Genomic DNA, 27,041 nt, shown 5'->3' on the forward strand with positions numbered 1-27,041 from the left:
TGTTCCCTTTATTTTTTTGAGCAGTGTATATATATATGTGTGTATATATGTATATTTAATATATGTATATTTATGTGTTTATACATAAATGTTAAAAATACTAATATATTTATGTACTAAAATGAATGATAGAAAGAATATAATAAACATAGAACAAATAAGAAAAAATACAAAAGTCAAGATAATAAAATTATAAATATATCCATACTGAGATAAATACATTCACATAATTGATTAAATATAGAAAATCCTGTATAAATATTTCTCTTTTTGTCAATCGAGTATTAAAAAAAAAAAGTTAATTGCTTAAAGAAATATTTGTGTCTAATAATGGTAAATTAAAGTATTGGCAGAAGTAAAATAATAAAAATTAAAAAATATATATTATTTTTCTCTTCGTCATTTAAAAAAAAATTCCAATTTAATGCATTGCTTAAAATAACAGTACATGTAAATAGTTACTGAAAATATAAATATGACATTTTTCATTTTCCTTTCTGAGGTGTAGCATTAATAGGTAAAACATACAGCTTTATACAATGTTTGTAGAATATAATACATATAGTATACTGTTTAAATACATATATTTTCCATGTATTAAGAGGGTAGAAAGATGTTTTCTGCAGGATATAAGTCGCTTTATCTAATTTTCTCTTCATTTACACATTTGATTACATTTGTATGACATATTTATAATAAAGGAAAGCATCTACTCGCATTTCAGCTTAGTATATGACGTAGCGGCGAGTGCTAAAATGCAGGGATGCTGTGAGCTTGTTGCTTAAGGGGTTTGTCACTTCATGTTTTTTTTTTTCATTTTTCTATATGGGAAAAAAAATAGGATTCTGCCTTTGTAAATGGTTAAGAAGATGTGTTTATTCTTTAGGGAAAAGATTCATGCGGTTTTACATGATGCGGCACAAAAAGCTGCAGCCAGAATCAATAGAAAACTTTAGAAAACACTTCAAATACACAATGTTTTTCTGCAGCTTTTTTTCTTTTTACGTCTTTAGGTTCCTGGCGTATTTTTTTTTGCTCTAAAACGCAACAAGATCTAGGTGTGGCTTTTTTTTCACTAAATTCTCCCATAGGAAAAAAAAAGCATGCATCTATTTAAAAAAAAACATATATAAAAATATATATAACAAAACAAAAAAATGCAACAAAAAAAGTCTGGAAAAATTCTGAAGAAGCGTAACTTTTGTGGGAGCAACAAACATACTGGAAGAAATGTATCATCTTGTGGCGTCAAAAAGTAACAAAACTTGTAGCAAGTGGTATTTGCCACAAATCTAGTGACTTTTTTTGCGTCAGCCCCCCCAGCATGTTTTTAAGTGGGTGGAGCTTGTTTAAAGGGGGTGTGGTCTAGCAACAGGTTTACTATAATGTATGGCAGAAAAAATGTTGTACATTGTAGTCGAACTCTACGCTAGTTCTTGGCCTGCATAGATTTCATTTTCTGGCACACGGACAGCCCCAAAACATACCAGATTTATTAGGAGGTGTGTAATTTATTCCAGCCGGCTATACGCTCTAAATGCCCGTCTGATCAATTCTCACCCACTGAGTCTAATTAAAAAAAAAAAATTGAGAAAAAAAAATTTGTACAAAAATTTGCAAATAACATAAAAAAACACACAGAGTAAATTGTCCAATATTGTCACATACTTATGTTTTATGGTAACTATTAAAATGTAATTTATTACAACTTACAATATATGCAGATAATGCACAAGTTAAAAAAATAATGCAATTAATTTGGGGGTAAGTAATAATAATAGATATTATCACGAGGGGACAGTCCGAACAATATAATAAAATCAAGTCATCCAGATAATTATTCATCAGTGAAAATGGTCTATAAAGGAGAAAGACAGAATAACGTAAAGTAAGGACGCCATAATCTTCAGGGTAGAATTTTTTTTTAGGACCTTCCTTTAAAAATGTGTGTTAAGATGTCTAAGAAAATCTCCTCCTAATGCAGATGACGGTGGGAAAACAGCTTGGCAAAATTCACATCTGTGATCATTATCCTGATCCCATTTCTCACTTCCTAGAATTGATAGGTCATTGTCAGGAGACGATGATGGCTTCCAAATTGGCTAAAATAGAAAAAAAACAACATATTTCTTTATAGTATATAATAAGTAGGCAGCATTTTAAGAGAAGATATTGCAAAAATGGGCATAAAAAACACAAAAATATTGTATAATTTATATATATATTTTTTACTATTTCAGAACAGTTTTGAACAAACTCACATTTTTAATAAATTATTTACATTTTAAATTACCCCAAATTCTTTATTTTTTTTTCTCTGCAAATTCCATTTTTTGATTATTCATATGAACAGGTTTAAGTTCAGTTACAAAAAATATATTATAAATATAATATGAATAAATATAATATGTTATGCCTTAATACATACTCAACTTTACTGCATAAGAACAAGAATATAATTTTTTTTCTGGTAGTTTCTCTTTTTTTATTTTAGCAATGATGATAATTTTTCTAGAAATGATTGGATATTACAAATGTAATGTCCATGTTACAGCAAGACCTTAGATGATCAGAAAGCCCTATGATAACTTATGTGTGGGCAAAGGTCTTCAAATTATTAAAATAAGTCTATATGTTCGTCAATAGACAATATTGTCCTTTGGCTTTTGGGTGTTTATACAGTTATATGAAAAAGTTTGGGCACCCCTATTAATCTTAAGCTTAATGTTTTATAAAAATTGGTGTTTTTGCAACAGCTATTTCAGTTTAATATATGTAATAACTGTTGGACACAGTAATGTTTCTGCCTTGAAATGAGGTTTATTGTACTAACAGAAAATGTGCAATCTGCATTCAAACAATATTTGACAGGTGCATAAGTATGGGCACCCTTATCATTTTCTTGTTTTAAATACTCCTACCTACTTTTTACTGACTTACTAAAGCACTTTTTTGGGTTTTGTAACCTCATTGAGCTTTGAACTTCATAGCCAGGTGTATGCAATCATGAGAAAAGCTACTTAAAGTGGCCACTTGCAAGTTGTTCTCCTGTTTGAATCTCCTCTGAAGAGTGGCATCATTGACTCCTCAAAACAACTGTCAAATGATCTGAAAACAAAGATTATTCAACATAGTTGTTCAGGGGAAGGATACAAAAAGCCGTCTCAGAGTTTTAACCTGTCAGTTTCCACTGTGAGGAACATAGTAAGGAAATGGAAGAACACAGGGACAGTTCTTGTTAAGGCCAGAAGTGGCAGGCCAAGAAAAGCATTAGAAAGGCAGAGAAGAAGAATGGTGAGATCAGTCAAGGACAATCCTCAGACCACCTCCAGAGAGCTGCAGCATCAACTTGCTGCAGATGGTGTCACTGTGCATTGGTCAACTATACAATGCATTTTGCACAAGGAAAAGCTGTATGGGAGAGTGATGCGAAAGAAGCCGTTTCTGCAAGCACGCCACAAACAGAGTCGGCTGAGGTATGCAAAAGCACATTTGGAGAAGCCAATCTCTTTTTGGAAGAAGGTCCTGTGGACTGATGAAACCAAGATTGAGTTGTTTAGTCATACAAAAAGGCGTTATGCATGGCAGCAAAAAAACACAGCATTCCAAGTAAAACACTTGCTACCCACAGTAAAATTTGGTGGAGGTTCCATCATGCTTTGGGGCTGTGTGGCCAATTCCAGCCCCGGGAATCTTGTTAAAGTTGAGGGACGCATGGATTCCACTCAGTATCAGCAGATTCTTGACAATAATGTTCAAGAATCAGTGACAAAGTTGAAGTTACGCAGGAGATGGATCTTTCAGCAAGACAATGATCAAAAACACCGCTCCAAATCTACTCAGGCATTCATGCAGAGGAACAATTACAATGTTCTGGAATGGCCATCCCAGTCCCCAGACCTGAATATCATTGAACATCTGTGGGATCATTTGAAGAGGGCTGTCCTTGCTCGGCGACCATCAAACTTAACTGAACTGGAATTGTTTTGTAAAGAGGAATGGTCAAAAATACCTTCATCCAGGATCCAGGAACTCATTAAAAGCTACAGAAAGCGACTAGAGGCTGTTATTTTTGCAAAAGGAGGATCTACTAAATATTAATGTCACTTTTCTGGTGAGGTGCCCATACTTATGCACCTGTCAAATTTTGTTTGAATGCAGATTGCACATTTTCTGTTAGTACAATAAACCTCATATAAACCTCATTTCAAGGCAGAAACATTACTGTGTTCAATAGTTATTACACATATCAAACTGAAATAGCTGTTGCAAAAACACCAATTTTTCTAAAACATTAAGCTTAAGATTAATAGGGGTGCCCAAACTTTTTCATATAACTGTATGGTTTGTTATGATGTAGCATCTACTGTGCTAAATATATCTAGTGTTCAAATTCTCTGCAGCGCCTCTACAGGGTAAAAGCAGTATTACACCATTCTCAGTTGTCCATGTAATGTATGGATATGATGGGTCCCCCAAAACCCAAAAAAATAGAAAATAAAATCATACTGTATAGCTTTTTTTCTACTATGGCTAAATAGATGAAGATTGTCCTAAATAGTGGGTTTCCCTCTATTGATCACAACAGCTATACTGACAAACAAAAATAATAATATGAATGAAAAAATAAAAATACAAAAATTAATTTTGGCTGTGTCTTTAAAAGGAGTTGTTCTCGTTCAGAAATTTTTTTCCTATAAGTCTTGTTAGTACTAAACACCCCCCCCCCAAAAAACGTATCCTGCCCAGGTCTAGCGTTGAGCCTCCGCCACTTCTGCAGCCAATCAGTGAACCCAGAGGCTTGCTACATCGGCAGGTCAGTCCGCAGAACTGTGGATGTGACGTTAGCGCTGCAGATAATAACAGATGCCGAGAGCAACAGTAGAGACTCAATGCTGGACCTGGGAAGGGTGAGAAAGGGATTTTTTTAATACTAACAGTGAGAAAAAAAAAATCTGTGAAAGGGGACAACTCCTTTAAGGGGTAGAAAATGTTAATTAAAAGAGGGGATTATAGTTTTTTTTATGTTTATGGTTATGAAGAACAAAATGATGATTTCCAACACTTTTTCTAAAAGATCTAAAAGAAGTAACAGTTAAGGATCTTTTTTACAATACTGTGAAGTAAAGTTTCACAGCCCACCAGAGCTGCTAAGTCTTCTGATCATTTACAACTAAACAATCTGCATTGCTGAGTTTTATAAATAGCCATGTTAGATAACAGCCCGCTCGTCTCTTCCTTCATTGCTTGGTTGGGGCACAAACATACGGGCCATATGGAATCTCTTGAACATAACTTGAGATGTCCATGCTAATACGCCAACCTCAAGAGTGGAAGGAAGTTGTGTACAGATGTCCAAATTGGATGTTTTAAGACCCTGATTAGAGCATATTGAGATTCGGGAAGGGAATTACTTTGGCAATGTGTTAACGTGAAGACTATGTGTTGAAGAATTCCATGGACCTCCATTATCAATGTGTGTCGTTCCCAATTGTGTTTTCAGCTGTCATAATAACTTTACTGTTAGATGACCTTTCTTGCTTTGTCAACGTTGCTACTTTTGCATGAAGCAGTGTAGTCGCCGATAATATTCAGGTCGGAAAATTCAATAACGGGCAAACATCATCCTCGGGTTAAACCCCATGAAACATCATCCTCAGGTTAGACCCTGTGAAACATCATCCTCAGGTTAGACCCCATGAAACATCATCCTCGGGTTAGACCCCGTGAAACATCATCCTCGGGTTAGACCCCGTGAAACATCATCCTCGGGTTAGACCCCGTGAAACATCATCCTCAGGTTAAACCCCATGAAACATCATCCTCAGGTTAGACCTAGTGAAACATCCTCAGGTTAGACTCCGTGAAACATCATACATCATCATCAGGTTTGACCCCGTGAAACATTCAGCATCAGGTTAGACCCCGTGAGATATCATCATCAGTTTAGACCCCATGAAATATCATCATCAGGTTAGACCCCATGAAACATCAACCTCAGGTTAGACCCCGTGAAACATCCTCAGGTTAAACCCCATGAAACATCGTCCTCAGGTTAGACCCAGTGAAACATCCTCAGGTTAGACCCCGTGAAACATCATACATCATCATCAGGTTAGACCCCGTGAAACATTCAGCATCAGGTTAGACCCCATGAGATATCATCATCAGTTTAGACCCCATCAAACATCATCGTCAGGTTAGACCCCGTGAAACATCATCCTCAGGTTAGACCCCGTGAAACATCATCCTCAGGTTAGACCCCGTGAAACATCATCCTCAGGTTAGACCGCGTGAAACATCATCCTCAGGTTAGACCCCGTAAAACAAGAAAGACTATTATGCTGTGTAAAGACTATTAGACTATGTAAAAATGTATAAAGTATACCTATAGCTATGGATAATGATAGGGGACGACCCAAGTATTACAAGGGCAGTCAACTGATATTAATTGACTACATGTAATACTTAATGTATCTTGTGGTGGCACTGCAAGTGAGTTAAAGGGATTACGTCATCAGGTTTTGACACCTAGTCTGAGAGCAGCATAATGTAGGGACAGAAACCCTGATTTCAGCGATGTGTCACTTACTGGACTGCTTGCTGTAGTTTTGATAAAATCCCTGTTTTATCAGCAGGAGATTATCACTAGAGGACTAGTAAACTTGCTGTCAGGTAGTCCAACTCCGCCCCTACCCCTGATTGGCAGCTTTCCACCCATGTACACAGAAAGCTGCCAATCAGTGATGTGGGCGGGGTTATACAGAGCTCAGCAACTGCTAGATCGGCAGCAGAGAAAACAGGGATTTTATCAAAATGATAAATATATATAGATAAGTAATGGAGAGGCGCAAAGAGAAAAGAAAGACCATGCCGGATTCAGGAGAGCAGCGGCATCTATAGCGGATAAAAAAATAATTAAACATTTATGGCAAGTGGTAGGTCTTCTTTAAGGGATATATTGCAGCAGTGATCTGTAGTGGAAAAAATACGGCTAAATCTGTATTATGGTCTTCTGACCATTATCTTCCATTTAAGTGGCTTAGTGGCCTTAGGACCCCCTCAGACATCACATACAGTATATGTGGCTTGTGTAGGAAGCAGCTGGCTGCCTAGGAATAGGCAAAATGTTGAAAAATATTGCTATGTCGGAGGTAATTATATTAGATTACACAATAGTGACAATAAAATATAAATAACATCAGGTACTGGATGACACAGTTCTTTCATGGTAAAGCAACATTAAGGTGAAATGAAGTGGTCAGGACGTGTGATTAGAATGTACTTGGTTGCAGGACACAGTTTCATGGTTTTAAGGTTGAAAAAAGACACAAGCCCATTTAGTTCAACCTGTAAGGCCACGGCCCCACTATCAGTATTTGGTCAGTATTCGGTCAGTATTTTTTCAGTGGGAGCCAAAACCAGGTGAGGAGCAATCAGAGAAAAGGTATAATAGAAACAAGTCACCAATTCTGCATTTATCACCCACTCCTGGTTTTTAGCACCCACTCCTGGTTTTGGCCTGACATATTGATACAGAGGAAGGCAAAAACCCGATGAGGCAGATGCTAATTGCCCCATATTAGGGGAAAAATATCTTCCCGAGGCCACAAACGGCAATTGAATCAGTTCCCTAGATCAATGTCTCATCTCTAAAATTTAGTATTCATCATAACCAGTATTATGATATTTTTCAAGAAAGACATCCAAGCCCTCCTTAAATTTTTTTTTAGTGCACCGGCCATTACAACATCATGTGGCAGAAAGTTCCATAATCTCACTGCTCTTACAGTAAATAATCTATTATCTCCCTGCACTTACAGTAAAGAATCTGCATCTGTGATTATGATTAAACCTTTCCTCTAGACGTAGAAGATGCCCCTTTGTCACTATCGCAGGCCTACGTATAGAAAGATCATAATACAGATTTGATCCTTCATTTATTTGTACATTTTAGCAAGATTGCCCCTAAGTCTTCATTTTTCCAAACAGAATAACCCCAATGTTGATAACCTGTTTTGCTGTCTACCCATTCCCTTAATAACCTTGGTCACTCTCCTTTGCATTTGTTCTAGTTCAGCAATGTCCTTCGTATACACCGGAGACCAAAATTGTACACAATATCTAAGTGTGGCCTCACTAGTGACTTGTACAGAGGTAAAACTATGTTCTTGTCATGAGCATCTATGCCTCCCATTATTTTATTTGTCTTGGCAGCAGCTGCCTGACACTGGTCACTAAAGTTGACTTTGCTATACACCCCTGCACCCAAGTCTTTTTTAGTTTTACCCAGTGTTTTACCAGTTAAAACATCATTTCCATTTTGTCTCCTCTACCCAAGTGCATAACCTTACATTTATCTACATTAAACTTTAATTGCCATTCCTCAGCCCAAGCCTCCAGCTTCCCCAAATCAGTAATATTAAATTATCTTATTTGTTGATTACTTTGCAGAGTTGAGCATCATCTGCCAATATTGAAATTCTACTTTGTATGCCCACTACAAGGTCATTAATAAATATGTTGAAAAGAAGAGGCCCAATACTGACCCCTGTGGTACCCCACTGTTAACTGTGACCCAACCCAACTGTGTTTCATTAATAACCACCCTTTGTTAACCCAATTGCACATATTTTCCCCTGGTCCCATTACTCTCATGTTATGTACCAAGATTTTATGTGGCACCATATCAAACACCTTTTAAAATCCAGATAAAGGTCAGTTTGGAACTAACCTCCCGTAGAAGCTGATCATATTAGTTTGAAAGGACCGTTGCCTCATAAGCCCATGTTGATACTGGGTCACGAGGTTATTATTAGTGAGATACCTCAGGATCGCATCTCTTAGAAGTCCCTCGAAGATTTCGACCACAGTAGAGGTTAAATTTACCGGCTTATAATTTCCAGGCTCAGATTTTGTCCCCTTTTTTAAATATTGGCGCCACATTTGCCAGTCCTGTGGTACAGACCCTGTTATTATCGAATCCTTAAATATTACAAATAATGGTCCGTTTATCACGGTACTTAATTCCTGCAGTACTTGGGGGGGTGTATGCCATCCAGGCCCGCGGATTTGTCTACTTTATAATTTTAAGGCGGCTCCGTAGTTCTTGCTGCGTTAAGCAGGTGACATTTAATGCAGAATTTCTGGTCTCCCTGATCATGTCCTCTATCATGGGATTTTTTGTGTAAATACTGTAGAGAAAGAGGCGTTTAGCAGATCGGCCATTCCCTCCTCCTCTCCTCCCTTTTTACCCAGATTATTTTTGTGGGGGGCAACACTATCATTTTCAGTTTCTTACTGTTTATGTAGTTGAAGAATATTTTTGGATTATTTTTGCTTTCTTTGACAATGAGTCTGTCTCAACTTTTGCTGCCCTGACTTGTCTTTTTATACGTTTTTTAACCCATAATTATTATTTAATACCTTGTCCTTCCCTTCTTGCTTTACTTCTCTTTTTGATTTTTATTGCGCCCCTTACAGCTTTATTTAGCCATAGTGTTTTCCTACTATTTCTATCTTGCATAACCCCCTAGGGTATATAAACTTTAAATTCCCCATAGAAAGGCCTTTTTCTTATTCTGCCTCCTTTCCAGTAAGGTTTGCAGGACTTACAATAATTAGTACTGTTAGTTAACATGATACGTTCAATCACCGTTTTTCTATTCCTATCCGTTTCCAAAGAAAAATGCCGTTTTACAATTTTTTGTGTACAGTGTATTCTCCATTCACCATTTAAAAAGTAAGTTTAGAGAAAAAGCATTTAACTCGCTAAGTTGAGGCAAATGGAAAAAAAAAAGTTATAGGAAAACAAGAAAAAACAAAATGAAGAAAGAAACGGAATTTTCTTTTGTAAACGATTCTAAATCTCACAAGCCAAAGTCAACTCAAGATTCCCCCTTCACCCTGGTGCGAAAGTCAATTATCTAACCTTCTGCCCTGTGCCTTTTGACAGCTCAACACCATTTTTTTCCCTTTTTTATTTTTTCATAAAGCTGCTTTTTTTTCCTATCAACTTGTAATCACATACCAGCTGTTTCTTATGGTCTGGTAAGGGAAGAATATACAATGCAGACTGCCACCTTGTGGTGAAACTGCACACTACAGGTCAAAGCTCAAAACTTGCAAAAAAGTACAAGCAACTTTATCTTTATTGTACCTTATTTATTTCTCTTTTACAAATGTCTTTATCTAATGCAACATCACTGTTCTGTAAGGCCAGTTGTAAGAGGGAGAACTGGGAATATGTGCCCCCTTTTCTCTGTTAAAGTTGATAGCCTACCGCTAGTAAATGTAATCGGTATTCAATCAGTGGGATTTAACCACATTGTTCCCTGCCGATCCTTAGCACAAAGTAGCAGTGGGGCAAGGAAAGTGCCATGCCGCTTTTTCTCCTTTCTGCTTTGTCTGTAGGTCGCATTGGCACTTCGTTATAGTAACTGGCAGATTATTCGGCATACAGAAAAATCAGAGAATAAAAACAATAACTGTCCAGTTATATATGAATCAGGCTGATATAACTAAGTACCAAATATCCTTTAAGATTTGAGCAAAAGTATATTTAAATATTGCTGTGGCCCCTTTAAGAAGTTCAATCTAATCCTCATATAAAAAGGTTGTGCACCTCTACGACAAATGCTACCCTTCTCATTTATTAAAGGGAACTTATCGCGTTCAGTATGTTGTTTGCAGGTAGCAAGTTACAGAGCAGAAGGAGCTGATCAGAATTTATTCAGTATTATAAATTCACTGGTATTATATACATTTATATCCCTGATCTGACTGTACTGGAGTCCACTGGGCGGTCCCATTCAGTGGCCTCTCCCTTATGGCTGTCGATAGCTTAATAGGACCGCCCACTGGACTCCTAAAGAGCAAATATTTAAATAAAAAAAATACAAGTTATACTGAATCTTTTTCTATTAAACCGTATATCAATCTGACCCCCCTCCTCATGCTCTATATCATTATGTCTGACATAACATGCAAATGCATTATATAAAAGCCCCTTTAACATGCTGTATATATTTTCAGTTTTTTTAGTCTAACACAGAGATATAATTAAAGGGGTTTTCTAGTTTCAGAAAGCCCCTGTCCCTCAGCTGCAGTTTGTTTTAAAAAATTTACTGTCCGTTACTCACCCTCCCCGGGTCCAACAGTGAGTCTTCGCCGATGTTCCCAGTGTCTGTTATTGTCTGTAGTAATGACGTCACGTCAGTAGCGGTGCAATTAATAAGTTGATGGCATGAGCCACTGATTGGCTGCAGAGTTGTCGATGTGACATCAGACAATAAGACACCAGAAGCAGTGGCGGAGATTCAGAACTGGACCCGGGGAGGGTAAGATAAGCATTTGTTAAAATAAACTACAGCCGGAAGACAACAAGGATGTTCCGAAATCGGAAAACCCCTTTAATAAGTATGATGTCCTCAGTGTTTCTGCTTGCGCCTTTAATGACAGCTGTTTCATATCTCTGCTCCCGCTGGTCAGCGTTGACTTTATTTGGATCTACATCTACATCTAAATCACATGTTAATGGGCACAAATCACATCAAATTTGTGACCATAGAAGCAGGAGCCGTTCCCACCCTGGACCGTGCTTTTTGGTGTCCATGTGCTCCAGTAGACATCCTATTTTAGAAACTTCTTTTCTGGGGTATTCCTCACTGTTCCTAAACCAAGGATCCCCAACTAAAACAAATCCCACCAAGGTACATCCCAACGTGTATGGTCATACTCTGCCTAGTACAAGCACAACATGATCACTTGCGGAGTACCCTCTAGAGACATGAGATGTACCCCAGGTTGAGAATTTGGTCTCAACTTGTCGATATGCTACTTGACAGAGCACGAAAAGTAAGAAAGAGCAAATCCTTCATATGTGTTACCTGCTGAGGTCCCCGCACCGTCCTCTCAGTGATCTCTATAGATTTATCCACATCTGGAGTATCTGGAATATGGAAAGTGTTTTTGCAATCACCACCTGAGCTGTTGGCTGCCAAAACGAGGCCACTGTCCTCTTCTGTTGGTAAAACACTGCCCCTATAATTGGCAGGCAGTCCTTGGTGGCAGACAGTCTTTGGTGATCGAGGAGAATATGGCGGACTGGATAGGGCGGTGCTCAAATTCTTTAGAGTGGCGTCAGGAAGTTGCTTGTTGGTGTTCGATTTCTGCTCTGGAGTGGGAGGAAAAATCGGCGGTTTTCCAGGAGAGCTCTCCAAAAAATCAGATTCGTCAGTACTCGGAGGAAACTTAATGCTCAGGTTGGACAAAGACTCCACAGAGACGCTTAGTTCATCATCCGGTCCCAGACCACGAGGAGTAATTGGTGGAAATCGCAAACTCATGGTTTTATTCTTTGGTTTATGTAGACTTTGGGCTTCTTCGTTCTCTTCCTCAGTGCACTGAACTGGCATGGAAAACTGTAGCTGAGCACCTAAAAGATATCGAATGGAATGGATAAAAATATTTAAAGTGAATGTCCAACACAATATTACAAATGGTACATTCTGCGCATTCCCATAATATTTCACTAGGAAGAAGAGCAGTTTGTGCTCCAGAGCTGATCTTCATAAGGAAAGGAGTTGTAACTACACTCTAAAGTCATCCCTTTTTAATTCATAGCGGTAGAACCCTCTGGTTACCCTCCACTCTCTTCCCTCCTTTATTCTTTTAGTATCTGTCACTCTTGTATATATTAGACTTTTTTCAAACTATATTTTTGTCTTCCATTGAACTGTACAAAATAGGAAAGCTCTCAATGTACACGATTTACGGAAATCTGAAATGGAGGCCATACAGTGGCATCGCCTATCGTTTCCCATTGGAAAAACAAGATTGGATGTCATTGTATGCAATAGTCCAGTCTGGTAATTTAAAAGTCATGTGAATGGGGGTCTGTGTATTCAATGTATGTGCCTGGAGGTTTGCTCATATGTACCATTAATGTTCACTGCTTGCATATATAGCTACAATGAGGCAAAAAAGGCTTTAAACCCACATGCAGTTTGTAGGCAAACAATTGATATACCTCTTCTTAAAGTAATATACATGTTTACTGTATGTAATGTAATGTTTTAATTAGGGGTACAGCAATGGGTGCTTCAACTGCCCCTTTCTCATATTGTGATGTTACTTGTATGTGATCCCCCTTGTCAGTTTTAATTGGTTCATTCCCGCTACTCCCTTGAGGATTCCATTTATTTTAAATCCCCCATCTGCTTCCGGACATATGTCTCTTTTATATCTAATGCTAATTTTTATGGTCTTTACAAAGTGTGTGTGGCTTTCAGGGTAATAATGTAGAGCAACCTAAAGACACACCCAAGAGGATCCGGTGAACCATGCCTCCTTGGAAATAAAAATTAGCACTAAATAAAAACGCCCATACCTCCGGAACTGTATGGCGAATTTAAAAAGAACAAAAAATGTAATAATCAGCGGAGCAGAAACAAAAAGCAAAATCTTGCCACTGATGACCTAGTGACAGGTACCCACTAATGCACTGAGCCCCTCTTTAACAAAAACTGCAACTGCAATTCACACCCAGAATTTTGTGCTCACAGGGGCAATTAGTTTAACTCTTTAAAGGCCTCAAACATAAGCCTGGTGACACAGCCCCTTTAAATTTAAATAAATCAGTTTTACAAAATTCGAAGCCCCCCCCAATAATCATATCAAGTTCACAATGAGGGGGGGGGGTCAGTAAATGTAAATCCTAATTCTATATGCACATCTCTTAGATGATATAATGGGAAACGGAAGACTGAAGAACAGTCTGAGACAAGATAATGCGTGTGTCCTCTTAGATCAGTGTAGGAGAAGCAGTTTGGTGGCCGGTTACTGGCTTGTACAATGCAGAAGGTGCAAAAATTCGGTTTACAGTCAGGTTATTATATTGCTGGAGAAGCAGACTCTGGATTTTTTGCTAGGTCACTGTAATGCAGAAGACAGTGTCCTGCTGTAACACAGGAGGAGCAGACTCTGGTGTCCTGATAGAAAACTGTAACGCAGGAGGAGCAGACTCTGGTGTCCTGATAGAAAACTGTAACGCAGGAGGAGCAGACTCTGGTGTCCTGATAGAAAACTGTAACGCAGGAGGAGCAGACTCTGGTGTCCTGATAGAAAACTGTAACGCAGGAGGAGCAGACTCTGGTGTCCTGATAGAAAACTGTAATGCAGGAGGAGCAGACTCTGGTGTCCTGATAGAAAACTGTAATGCAGGAGGAGCAGACTCTGGTGTCCTGATAGAAAACTGTAACGCAGGAGGAGCAGACTCTGGTGTCCTGATAGAAAACTGTAACGCAGGAGGAGCAGACTCTGGTGTCCTGATAGAAAACTGTAACGCAGGAGGAGCAGACTCTGGTGTCCTGATAGAAAACTGTAACGCAGGAGGAGCAGACTCTGGTGTCCTGATAGAAAACTGTAACGCAGGAGGAGCAGACTCTGGTGTCCTGATAGAAAACTGTAATGCAGGAGGAGCAGACTCTGGTGTCCTGATAGAAAACTGTAATGCAGGAGGAGCAGACTCTGGTGTCCTGATAGAAAACTGTAACGCAGGAGGAGCAGACTCTGGTGTCCTGATAGAAAACTGTAACGCAGGAGGAGCAGACTCTGGTGTCCTGATAGAAAACTGTAACGCAGGAGGAGCAGACTCTGGTGTCCTGATAGAAAACTGTAACGCAGGAGGAGCAGACTCTGGTGTCCTGATAGAAAACTGTAATGCAGGAGGAGCAGACTCTGGTGTCCTGATAGAAAACTATAACGCAGGAGGAGCAGACTCTGGTGTCCTGATAGAAAACTATAACGCAGGAGGAGCAGACTCTGGTGTCCTGATAGAAAACTGTAACGCAGGAGGAGCAGACTCTGGTGTCCTGATAGAAAACTGTAACGCAGGAGGAGCAGACTCTGGTGTCCTGATAGAAAACTGTAACGCAGGAGGAGCAGACTCTAGTGTCCTGATAGAAAACTATAACGCAGGAGGAGCAGACTCTGGTGTCCTGATAGAAAACTGTAACGCAGGAGGAGCAGACTCTGGTGTCCTGATAGAAAACTGTAACGCAGGAGGAGCAGACTCTGGTGTCCTGATAGAAAACTATAACGCAGGAGGAGTAGATTCTGGTGTCCAGTTAGGTAACTACAGTGCAGGACAAGTAGACTCTTCTAGGTTCCCCTTCTAGAATATTATTATACAGTAGGAGTGGATTTTGGTACATAATAATAATAAAACACTTAAAGAGCAGGCTTTTATGCAATCTCATTTCCATGAATATCTAAATTATGTTACAAGAGTATTGCAAAAGGAAATATTTTATTGCTACAGGCTTGCCTATATTAATATATATACAGTACAGACCAAAAGTTTGGACACACCTCATTTAAAGATTTTTCTGTATTTTCATGACTATGAAAATTGTACATTCACACTGAAGGCATCAAAACTATGAATTAACAATTGGTCAGATAGCCCTTACACAGCCTGGAGGTGGGTTTGGGGTCATTGTCCTGTTGAAAAATAAATGATGGTCCAACTAAACGCAAACCGTATGGAATAGCATGCCGCTGCAAGATGCTGTGGTAGCCATGCTGGTTCAGTATGCCTTCAATTTTGAATAAATCCCCAACAGTGTCCCTAGCAAAGCACCCCCACACCATCACACCTCCTCCTCCATGCTTCACGGTGGGAACCAGGCATGTAGAGTCCATCCGTTCACCTTTTCTGCGTCGCACAAAGACACGGTGGTTGGAACTAAAGATCTCAAATTTGTACTCATCAGACCAAAGCACAGATTTCCACTGGTCTAATGTCCATTCCTTGTGTTCTTTAGCCAAAAACAAGTCTCTTCTGCTTGTTGCCTGTCCTTAGCAGTGGTTTCCTAGCAGCTATTTTACCATGAAGGCCTGCTGCACAAAGTCTCCTCTTAACAGTTATTGTAGAGATGTGTCTGCTGCTAGAACTCTGTGTGGCATTGACCTGGTCTCTAATCTGAGCTGCTGTTAACCTGCGATTTCTGAGGCTGGTGACTCGGATAAACTTATCCTCAGAAGCAGAGGTGACTCTTGGTCTTCCTTTCCTGGGGCGGTCCTCATGTGAGCCAGTTTCTTTGTAGCGCTTGGTGGTATTTGCAACTGCACTTGGGGACCCTTTCAAAGTTTGCCCAATTTTTCGGACTGACCTTCATTTCTTAAAGTAATGATGGCCACTCGTTTTTCTTTACTTCGCTGCTTTTTTCTTGCCATAATACAAATTCTAACAGTCTATTCAGTAGGACTATCAGCTGTGTATCCACCTGACTTCTGCACAACACAACTGATGGTCCCAACCCCATTTATAAGGCAAGAAATCCCACTTATTAAACCTGAAAGGGCACACCTGTGAAGTGAAAACCATTTCCGGTGACTACCACTTGAAGCTCATCAAGAGAGTGCCAAGAGTGTGCAAAGCAGTCATCAAAGCAAAAGGTGGCTACTTTGAAGAACCTAGAATATAAGACATATTTTCAGTTGTCTCACACTTTTTTGTTAAGTATATAATTCCACATGTGTTAATTCATAGTTTTGATGCCTTCAGTGTGAATGTACAATTTTCATAGTCATGAAAATACAGAAAAATCTTTAAATGAGGTGTGTCCAAACTTTTGGTCTGTACTGTGTGTATGTATATATATATATATATATATATATATATATATATACATACACACACACCCCCCCCCATTACATATAGCACAAAGCCCATTAAACATAAATATATGCAAATGTTTAAATACAGTATATATATACACAAAATACCTAATTAGATATACATTCATTCACATGTGTGTGTGCATCTGTACACACATAAACGTCCCTTCATATATATCCACACAGAACACACACACACATATATATATTATAGATTATAGATATAGATATATATATATATATATATATATATATATATATATATATATAGTACACACACAATTTTGCATAAACTTCACTGCTCACAACAATAAGTTCTTCATCCATAAAGCTATACATTTGTGCCCCAGGAGCTGAGATGTGTATTGCGGACTGTAATGCTTGGCGTATGTATGGAAGTGTTACAAATTACATCACCAGAGCTGGAATAATGCATTTCAATCCCAGTAAAATGTAAAACACATCATACCATTACCAGATGCCATTTCCTTCTTCATAAGAAATGTATTCAGTTGGCTGCTTTGTTCCCTCGTTAACTTGCAAATCCGGCTGAATTCTTCCTTTAGATCGGAGAAAATCCGTTCAACACCTAGCCTGCGTGCAGAACATTTCATTGAGAATCATTCAGAGGCAGCGATGGAAATACACAGATCTGCGACTTACAAATCTCCTCGGAGAATTAACTTATAACCCATCACTGTTGTTGAGTTACAGACTTAAAAAACAACAACAATATCCCACAAAATACCCATAGAAAGCTGTGGAGTGAAAATAAACAGAAGATTGAAAATAAAAGATGCCCTTTAGCAACAAATACATTGAAAATATAGCAATTTAGCAGAATTCTCAATAGATACAATATACCTGGAAAGTTGAAAAATTTTCTATATACATTGCTTTTCTGATCTTGTACTCATCCTGACTTACAGCCTGTATTATGCTCAGGAGCTGCACTCACAGTTCAGCTTGTTATTAGAAATAGTAGACGAGCTTGATAGCAGACACACCCCTAACAGCTGAGCCGTTAATAAATATATATATATATATATATATATATATCTCCGTTAATAAATATATATATATATATATATATATATATATATATATATATATATATATATATAATGCATAAGAAATATTTATTTTTCCTACTTTAAACATCTGCACATTGTTGTCCGATCTAAAAGCAATACAACCCAAATTGCAAAGAACCAGAGCAGGTTAATGAGGAATACTGGGAAATGTCAGTTCTGAAGCCCCTAGAAAGGTTAAGACTTCTCTACAATAAGTGCTATGCACTGTAATATAAATAATGTAATATATTTACAAAATCTCTTAATTCTATAATTGTGACAGTTTGATGGAAAAAGCAAATCGTTTCAATGCGAACCAAAATTGTGTTGAATTTTTAAGAATTTGTTGACCTCAGCCGCATTTTAACAATCAGCAATTTGCCTCATTCGCCACCATCTCACTCCTTGCATTAGATCACATCAGCCAGACGAGGATCATATGACCTCTGGAGTGGCTGGGAAGTCTTTCCCATAATGCCCAGCAGTTATCACATCACATTGTATTGTATAGCCAGAAAGTATTATCATAGCCTGTATAAAAGCCAAGGCAGGGAATGCAACAGAAATTTAGCGGTGAATCTGGATAGTGAGAGTAAGTCACAGCTCACAGCTTAGTGATAAGGCTAGGAAGAGAAAGCTATTAATCACTGAATAAACTGTACAGCAGTGAAGAACAATTACCACCCATTTACCCACAGTTATACACTGTGCCTTGAAAAAGTATTGAACTTTTCCACATTCTTTCACATACAAACACAAATTATGTATTGCTATATGGAGATAACTTTGGCATTACTGTGTTTGCACAAAAATGCTTGAAAGGGGTTGGATATTGTCCTAGGAGACCAGAGTGTTATACAGTTTTTGCGGCAATTGGAGGTTTTGCATTACTTTTGATTTGCGGTCAACTAATTGGCTTCAAACCAACTTCTCTGGGAAAATTCCTTTGATGGACTGGGCTTCACAAAATGACTAAGATGGCAGCTGTGGAGCATCTTCTGCGGGCCCCTGACTGCCATGACTACTCATTGGTATCCCGCAATCGCGTCACTAAAAGGCTGCCGCCAGTAATTGACAACAGCACTGAAAGAGTTAAGCAGCAGCGATTGTCGCAGCTCCGGTTGCTGCTTTTACAGGCACATGCCAGCTGTGTAATACAGCCAGCATCTGTTAGAAATGGTGCTGCCTCAGCTCCTGAGAACGCTTCTTACATGGGGACCTGACATAGGATGTACTATTACGTCACATATCAGGACAGGGTTGATAAATGAAGAGTCTCGCCATAACAGATCTGCTTTACTATTAAAAATATTTTACATCTAGAAGTATGGCTGAATTTCCAGTGTAGAGACCCGTCACCAATTTTATACCCTATAAACTATGCCCATTACCTTTTAAAACATGTAAAATGGGTTCCTACAACCCATTTATAAGATCACTAGTGCCCTTGCATACTTTTGAAAGACTCTTTTATTTATGTCCCGCGATGCATACAAATTGCACGGTGTGGTCACAGCACTCGAAGTCTCGCGCCTGCGCAGTGGAATCAGAGACCTTGCAGACGCGAAACTTTGAGCACTGTGTGGATGACGTAGGAGACTTCCTCCACTTCCATCAAGATAGAAGAGGTGGTGTTTGAAAGGACTGGGGCAGCACTGAGCATGATTTGGAGACACCCATTGGATCGGATAATGGCATTTACATGCTGTCACGGCTGTGTCAAGTTTGACAGACAGTCATTCTGGATCCGGCTGTAGAAGGTCACTGCGCTTGGCCTTGCAGACACCTTCATGATCCTTTCATCACCCCTACCTCTCTAGGACCCAGCTGTGATCTCCACCTTCTGCTGTTAATTGACACACCCTTGCTGGATCTTTAAATACACTAGGTTTTTCCAGAGAGTTGCTGGTAATCGAGTTAATTCCTCTGTTTAGGTCTGGAATTCTGGAAGTCGGCTAAGATTATCCTTGGAGTTCCTTTGTGGATTGTAGTTGTCATCTCTCTGGAGTCTACTCAAAGTTAAGTGTATCACCTTGTCTGTTTCCCTTGTTTGTCTTTAGTTGCAGAAGGGGCTGACTAGTGCTCACCCCTTCCCCTCCCTACTTAGGGCCTAGCTCTAGGATCAGCCAGGGCTAAGGTATCCTGCTCGACGATGGGTGTGGAACCTATTTAGGGATGATAGGAGAGTCAGGTTGTTGTTAGATCTGCTTAGGGGTCTCCACTACCCCTTTCCCTAGTTGTTGGGCTTCCCCCCTTTTCCCATTGTCGTACGCTGGGTTCTTCCCATACCTAGCATGACACATGCAGGCGGAAGGCATAAATAAAATATTTTTTTGGAGGTATGCATATAAAAGTTGTTGGAAGTTCATTTACATGGTTTAAAAGGGGATGGCCATAGTTTGTAGGGTATAAAACTGGTGACAGGTTCCCATTTTAATATAGATAAGTGAAAATATCAGTTTTAACCTTTTATTGTGCTTAGTAACATATCACTGTCTACCTGCAGGGGGAGCTCACCGTATGAGCTGTATTCAGTAAGCTCTTATGCTCCCTCTAGTGGTGGCTACAAGCAGACAGAATTTTGTCAAATGCTCTCTACAGGGGATTTTGAGTTTTGTATTGGATGGAGAAAATAAATCCAAAATCTGTAAACGCAGATAATAAAATGAATCAGTGCAAAATGTTGGGACCTAAAAACAACATGGTGATAAAAAGGGTAAAAATAAATGTGTAATAATCAAATACTCAACCTTACAAGAGGAAATAGTGTTAATGATATTTATTCAAGTGGATAAATATGAATGTAAGAATACAGAGCACACATTAATGGAAACTAATTATGGATGACATGATTACTAATAAATGCTTGCAAATATAACCAGCAGATGCTACGAACTGTTAAAAAATGGAGTAAAGTGTTAATAAATGCTTACAAAAGCAAAGGACTACACTTAACAACTAATACTAGTGAATGCTAATGAAAACTATTAAAAAACTAGTAAAGTATTAATGGACAGTAACAAAGCGCAACGTAGACTAATTAGTGTTACCGGTGGCTGGTTAGTGCTAAACTCATTACTGGGGAACGCTAATTATAGAATATGAAGACAAAATATGCGAACAAAAGCCAGAGGAAAAAGCAGAACACTGATGTGTGTTAACATATGCAATCTAGCTACAAAGAACCCAACTGGAAAGGAAAAAAATATCTGAATGTTAATGATGGCGGATGTTCTGTGACTGCAGTTAATTAAAGCTTTTCGTCTAAGGAAAAATGGATACATTATTTAGGGAAAAAAAAAAAGAATATTCAATAAAGAAGAACAAATCTGCACTTAATACACATTTTTGGGTTTTATTTTAATTATTTTTTGTACTGTAGTTGACAAGAACGGATCAGGGTTTTCATCTTTACGGTAATGAACCTTAATTTATATTATAATGAGACTTTCTATCAGATTTATTACGACTGGCATTTCACTTTTCAGTTTGTTAAAAGTAAATTGTGCCAAAGATATAAGGTGGGCGCCTCTTAAAACGTTTTGACACATTATGGTGTTTCTAAAAGTAAAATAATAAAATAAAATGAAATCTACGTTTGCTATGAACAGGATTATATTTGCAAAATAGTATGAACCATTTTGTGACTTTCATCAATTCTGCTTTAAATGTTGAGGACATTCCTGCTTCTCAAAGACAATAACCACTTTTTTTTTTTGCATTTTTAAACTTTGGCATGTGGAGTGAAAAATTACCATTTTTTTGTGCAAAAGTCAGAGCACATCATGATTTGCAATTTTTAACTTGCAGTTTACGCCCAAAACTTGTCTAAACTGATTGATAAATGTGGGCTTTATTTTTTTAAACAATTATGAAGAATTCTGCTTGCTGGCAGAGAGTGCTTGCTGGCACTAGAGATGAGCGAATCGGTTCCCAGGACCCTGGTCAGAATTCTATGATCACTGCCCTGGAGTCCTATGAACCATCTCGACATGCCGGCATCTCCGGGTACTCTTTTGATTAACCAATCTGGTGCAACTTTGAGGCTAATCAATGGAGTATTGGTAGCATGGCTCCCGTCCAGTGGTTATGGAATCCTGACAATGCCGTAGGACAGGGTCCTCCTGTGAATCGATTCGGTCATCTCTAGGTGTCATGTATCAGGTATAACAAGGACAGGATTTTTGTAAAACGATGAAGAAATGAATTGAAACACAAAGAATATTAGAAAGTTGCCAAAACTTTCTTGGATACCCTTATGAAGTTTACAAACATAAACCCGAAACATGCACCCTATAAAGGGAATCGGTTATGTAAAATAACACTATTAACCTGCAGATATGGGGTTAATCTGCAGGATAAAAGTGTTCTGATACCGTGCGGACTCTGCACTGAGAGGAAATGAACCTTAATGAAGTAGTTGTTGCAGGGTGCAGCGATCGAGAACTTACACGCTGCCGTACATATATACATTGTAATGTATTGGCTTTCATGTGTATATTGGTTTTGGCTTAGTGGACCTGCACTTATAGATTAAGGCACATATAGCGGTGTCCTGTAGAGAGAATCAATGGGAATAATTAAATTCAGATGCCTTGTATAGGTCACAAAAATTCACAAGTAGCTTCTAAAATTGTCTGAATATTTCTCATGATGCAAACTTTATATTATTGCATAAAAAATGTACCGTCTTGTAGTGAATCTGTCACAATACCAACTGCATACATTAATAAATAGATTTGTCAGACCTGATAAGGCTGGTGTACTTACGATGAAAACACATGTCTGATTGGCTGTATCATCCTGATAATAAGATTAACATTTTATGAGTCCAGCTATAGAATGAGCAAGCTCCTGTGTCCAAGTGTATTCAGTCTCTGCCCACCCAGTTTGACAGATGCGGCTTGTACTGAGCAGTCTGAGATCTCAGTAGCTGCAGGGAGGAGGAACGATGAGGAGCTGTCAAGCAGGCTAGTGAGTGTAAACTTTCAAAAAAGGATTATACAGCCATTTTGATATGTATTTTATATGTATTTACACCAGCATCATCAGGTCTAAGAGACCTATTCAATATTGTATGCAGTTTGTATTGTTAAATCTGATGACAAATCTGTTTTAACTTTCTTTGGTGTTCTGACAAATAATATTGTGGGAATATTAATATGACATCTCATAAGTATCTAATTATTGAACTATTTTTTTTTGATGCACAAATATTAGATAGTACAGTATTGTACATGTGACTTATGTATATATACCGTTTGTCGGTGTATATATAGCAGCAGACAGTAATACTGTACCTGGCGTTGTCACTGATCGCTGCAGAAGAATCTTGCATTGTGTTCGCATTTCTCATCTAGTAAGAATAAAAATAGATAAATGCACAATCACAAGTGTGAATACGGCTCAGGATCATTGTATAATGTTTGAGACATCAACTGTCATAACTGATAGGACGACAATGGTCTTCATAGTCGCGCCTCTGTAAAGCAGATTATAGAAAAGGCAGCACAATATGGTTATGATTGTATTATTTGGGCCCTCTATTGAGTATGATGAGGTGTGTGCACGCGCGTGGAGGGGTCGGGGTGAGGTCTATCAATATCAATATCTTTAACATCCACTTGATACAATGAAGCAGTAAATTAGAAGATACTCACACATTTTGAGGATAGTAATGATGAGTATTGGAAATACGTTAGTCCTCTTTCCTTCAGTATATTAAGTGGATTTTAAAGGGGGTTATCCACTACTGGACCACCCCTGCTTAATCAATTCAGTGTCCCATAGAAAATAAAATAATTAAGGATATTCGCCTCCCAAAGTGCCAACGTTCCAGCGACATTGGTGCTGCTGTTCCCAGTGGGCGATGTGACATTGTTGTGTTATGTGATGGCTGCAGCCAATCAGTATCCGCTGACCATCTGCAGCCTTTACTATTTCATCTGAGCAGATAGAATATTAATGAGCTGACGCTAATTAGCTACAGCGGTTGCGTAATGCAACGTCACTTCGCCCGCCGAGAACAGCAGTGCTGATTAATGCGCTGCAACAAATGAGCAGCCATTGTTTTTATTTTTGGGGAGCAACTGTCCACCACACGGATATCTCTGATAGTCCATAGACAATGAATTGGGTAGTGGGGGGTATGTGCAGACACTTCAGAGCTCCGTTCCAAGGATCTTTAGGGGTCTCCTCAAGTTATCAGGTATCCCATGGACAAAATGATAATTTGCTAAGTTGAGATGAACCCTTTATTAGGGGCTACAACAAATGAAAAAAAGTTGTAAAAGTTTTGCTAAAATTTAAGCTAAAAGATGACCTGTCACTTCCACAAATATGTATTTTTTTTACCTGGTGTAAATGCCACTGTTCTCCCGAATCCGGCAATGGTTTTCTTTTGTTTCTGCTCCTCTCCGTTCCTGAGATATGGCCCCGTCTTTACTGCATATAAATCTAGTCTTGTTATCCAAATGGGTGTGGTCACCAAGAAAATGCCTACTAAGAAGAGTTGGTGACCACACCCATTTGTATTAAAAATACTTGATTTATATACAGTGAAGAAAGGTCCGTATCTCAGGAACGGAGAAGAGCAGGAACAAAAGAAAAACAACGTCGGATTCAGGAAAACAGCGGCATTTACATCAAGAAAAAAATGACTAATATTTGGGTAGAGACTGGTCTTCTTTAAGGTTTTCTACACCTTTTAATGATAAAGGCTAAAATAACAGAGGGGTTAAGATGCAGACGATACCGATCAGGACCCATGGACACAATACTGTGGAGTACATGGAACCTTCAGGGCTGCGCATGGAGTCTGTCTGGGCCAGTATTACAGACCCACGGGCACTGCATGTGTCTGTGCTGCTGTATTATAATATAACATACAGTGGAGCACGTGAAGGCTCAGGAAAAACCCACAAAGGTCCTAAAATGACACAAACCTGAATCAGTACCTTTGTGCACGGTGCCTTATACAACATGATCAGGTATTGTTCCCAGGCACTGACATTGAGGTGAGCAACACTACTGAGGGGATATGTCATTATAGAGCCCAGATATATACTGAAGCTGCGGGTAATTCGGGAGGTTTCATGGATATAAATCCACAATCCGCAGTGTTAGATCATCTCCTAGTGGCTGATCGATGCATACCCGAAAACTGGACAATGACAGCCGGCAGGTTATATGCCTGATCATAGGAAGCTCGCCATCACCGATACACCGCAACATATATCTTATACCATATGCCTTGCAGAAATGTTAGCACCACCCTAGAGAAGAATATCGTCCCTCTATACTCACTTCTGAGTCGGGGACCGCTCTTTGCTCCGGTTTTTCCTTCATCTCTCTGGTTTCCTTTAATGACTTTTTTAGATATTGAATTTCTTCGTTCTTACTGGCAAGATCAGACTCCAACATCTCACAATCTCCTTCCAATTTCAAGATATGAAGTTTTTCTATATCCAGCTGATCCTGGAATAGAACATGCGGCATTCGATAAGCAAATGTCATAAAACCTGCCGTATATGCCGGGCCAGACTGCGGCATTGCCGACACCTGATGGGGAATGGGTGATTATTACTCTTAGCTTGTTTAACTATATATACAGTAGACCAAAAGTTTGGACACACCTTCTCATTTAAAGATTTTTTCTGTATTTTCATGACTATGAAAATTGTACATTCACACTGAAGGAATCAAAACTATGAATTAACACATGTGGAATTATATACTTAACAAAAAAGTGTGAAACAACTGAAAATATGTCTTATATTCTAGGTTCTTCAAAGTAGCCACCTTTTGCTTTGATGACTGCTTTGCACACTCTTGGCATTCTCTTGATGAGCTTCAAGAGGTAGTCACCAGAAATGGTTTTCACTTCACAGGTGTGTCCTGTCAGGTTTAAAAAGTGGGATTTCTTTCCTTATAAATAGGGTTGGGACCATCAGTTGTGTTGTGCATAAGTCTGGTGGAAACACAGCTGATAGTCCTACTGAATAGACTGTTAGCTGCTTTTTTCTTGCCATAATACAAATTCTAAGTAAAGCTAGTCCTACTGAATAGACTGTTAGAATTTGTATTATGGCAAGAAAAAAGCAGCTAAGTAAAGAAAAACGAGTGGCCATCATTACTTTAAGAAATGAAGGTCAGTCAGTGCGAAAAATTGGGCAAACTTTGAAAGTGTCCCCAAGTGCAGTTGCAAAAACCATCAAGCGCTACAAAGAAACTGGCTCACATGAGGACCGCCCCAGGAAAGGAAGACCAAGAGTCACCTCTGCTTCTGAGGATAAGTTTATCCGAGTCACCAGCCTCAGAAATCGCAGGTTAACAGCAGCTCAGATTAGAGACCAGGTCAATGCCACACAGAGTTCTAGCAGCAGACACATCTCTACAACAACTGTTAAGAGGAGACTTTGTGCGGCAGGCCTTCATGGTTAAATAGCTGCTAGGAAACCTCTGCTAAGGACAGGCAACAAGCAGAAGAGACACAAGGAATGGACATTAGACCAGTGGAAATCTGTGCTTTGGTCTGATGAGTCCAAATTTGAGATCTTTGGTTCCAACCACCGTGTCTTTGTGCGACGCAGAAAAGGTGAACGGATGGACTCTACATGCCTGGTTCCCACCGTGAAGCATGGAGGAGGAGATGTGATGGTGTGGGGGTGCTTTGCTGGTGACACTGTTGGGGATTTATTCAAAATTGAAGGCATACTGAACCAGCATGGCTACCACAGCATCTTGCAGCGGCATGCTATTCCATCCGGTTTGTGTTTAGTTGGATCATCATTTATTTTTCAACAGGACAATGATCCCAAACACACCTCCACGCTGTGTAAGGGCTATTTGACCAAGAGGGAAAGTGATGGGGTGCTACGCCAGATGACCTGGCCTCCATAGTCACCAGACCTGAACCCATTCGAGATGGTTTGGGGTGAGCTGGACCACAGAGTGAAGGCAAAAGGGCCAACAAGTGCTAAGCTTCTCTGGGAACTCCTTCAAGATTGTTGGAAGACCATTTCCGGTGACTACCTCTTGAAGCTCATCAAGAGAATGCCAAGAGTGTGCAAAGCAGTCATCAAAGCAAAAGGTGACTACTTTGAAGAATCTAGAATATAAGACATATTTTCAGTTGTTTCACACTTTTTTGTTAAGTTTATAATTCCACATGTGTTAATTCATAGTTTTGATGCCTTCAGTGTGAATGTACAATTTTCATAGTCAAGAAAATACAGAAAAATCTTTAAATGAGAAGGTGTGTCCAAACTTTTCATCTGTACTGTC

At 39.0% G+C, this 27,041-nt stretch overlaps 1 protein-coding gene across 4 annotated transcripts in view; it reads right to left on the reverse strand.

Annotated features, from left to right (window-relative positions):
* Positions 1–1,643: 1,643 nt before the first annotated feature.
* The window catches only part of TANK (TRAF family member associated NFKB activator), an 88,164-nt gene continuing 62,766 nt past the window's right edge, over positions 1,644–27,041 (reverse strand). For 3 of the 4 annotated variants that reach the window (XM_073647064.1, XM_073647065.1, XM_073647063.1), the window contains exons 6-10: positions 25,062–25,232; positions 23,057–23,112; positions 17,153–17,277; positions 11,889–12,436; positions 1,644–2,102 (exon numbers count right to left, since the gene is read on the reverse strand). In XM_073647064.1, the coding sequence (XP_073503165.1) occupies positions 1,938–2,102; positions 11,889–12,436; positions 17,153–17,277; positions 23,057–23,112; positions 25,062–25,232 (1,065 nt within the window). In that variant the 3' untranslated portion in view covers positions 1,644–1,937. The remainder of the gene's footprint in view (positions 2,103–11,888; positions 12,437–17,152; positions 17,278–23,056; positions 23,113–25,061; positions 25,233–27,041) is intronic. The other variant, XM_073647066.1, reaches the window with a different exon arrangement.

This window comes from Phyllobates terribilis, unplaced genomic scaffold (genome assembly GCF_046119375.1).
Source record: "Phyllobates terribilis strain yellow unplaced genomic scaffold, ASM4611937v1 Scaffold_9__5_contigs__length_417890890, whole genome shotgun sequence".
Classification (NCBI taxonomy): Eukaryota; Metazoa; Chordata; class Amphibia; order Anura; family Dendrobatidae; genus Phyllobates; species Phyllobates terribilis.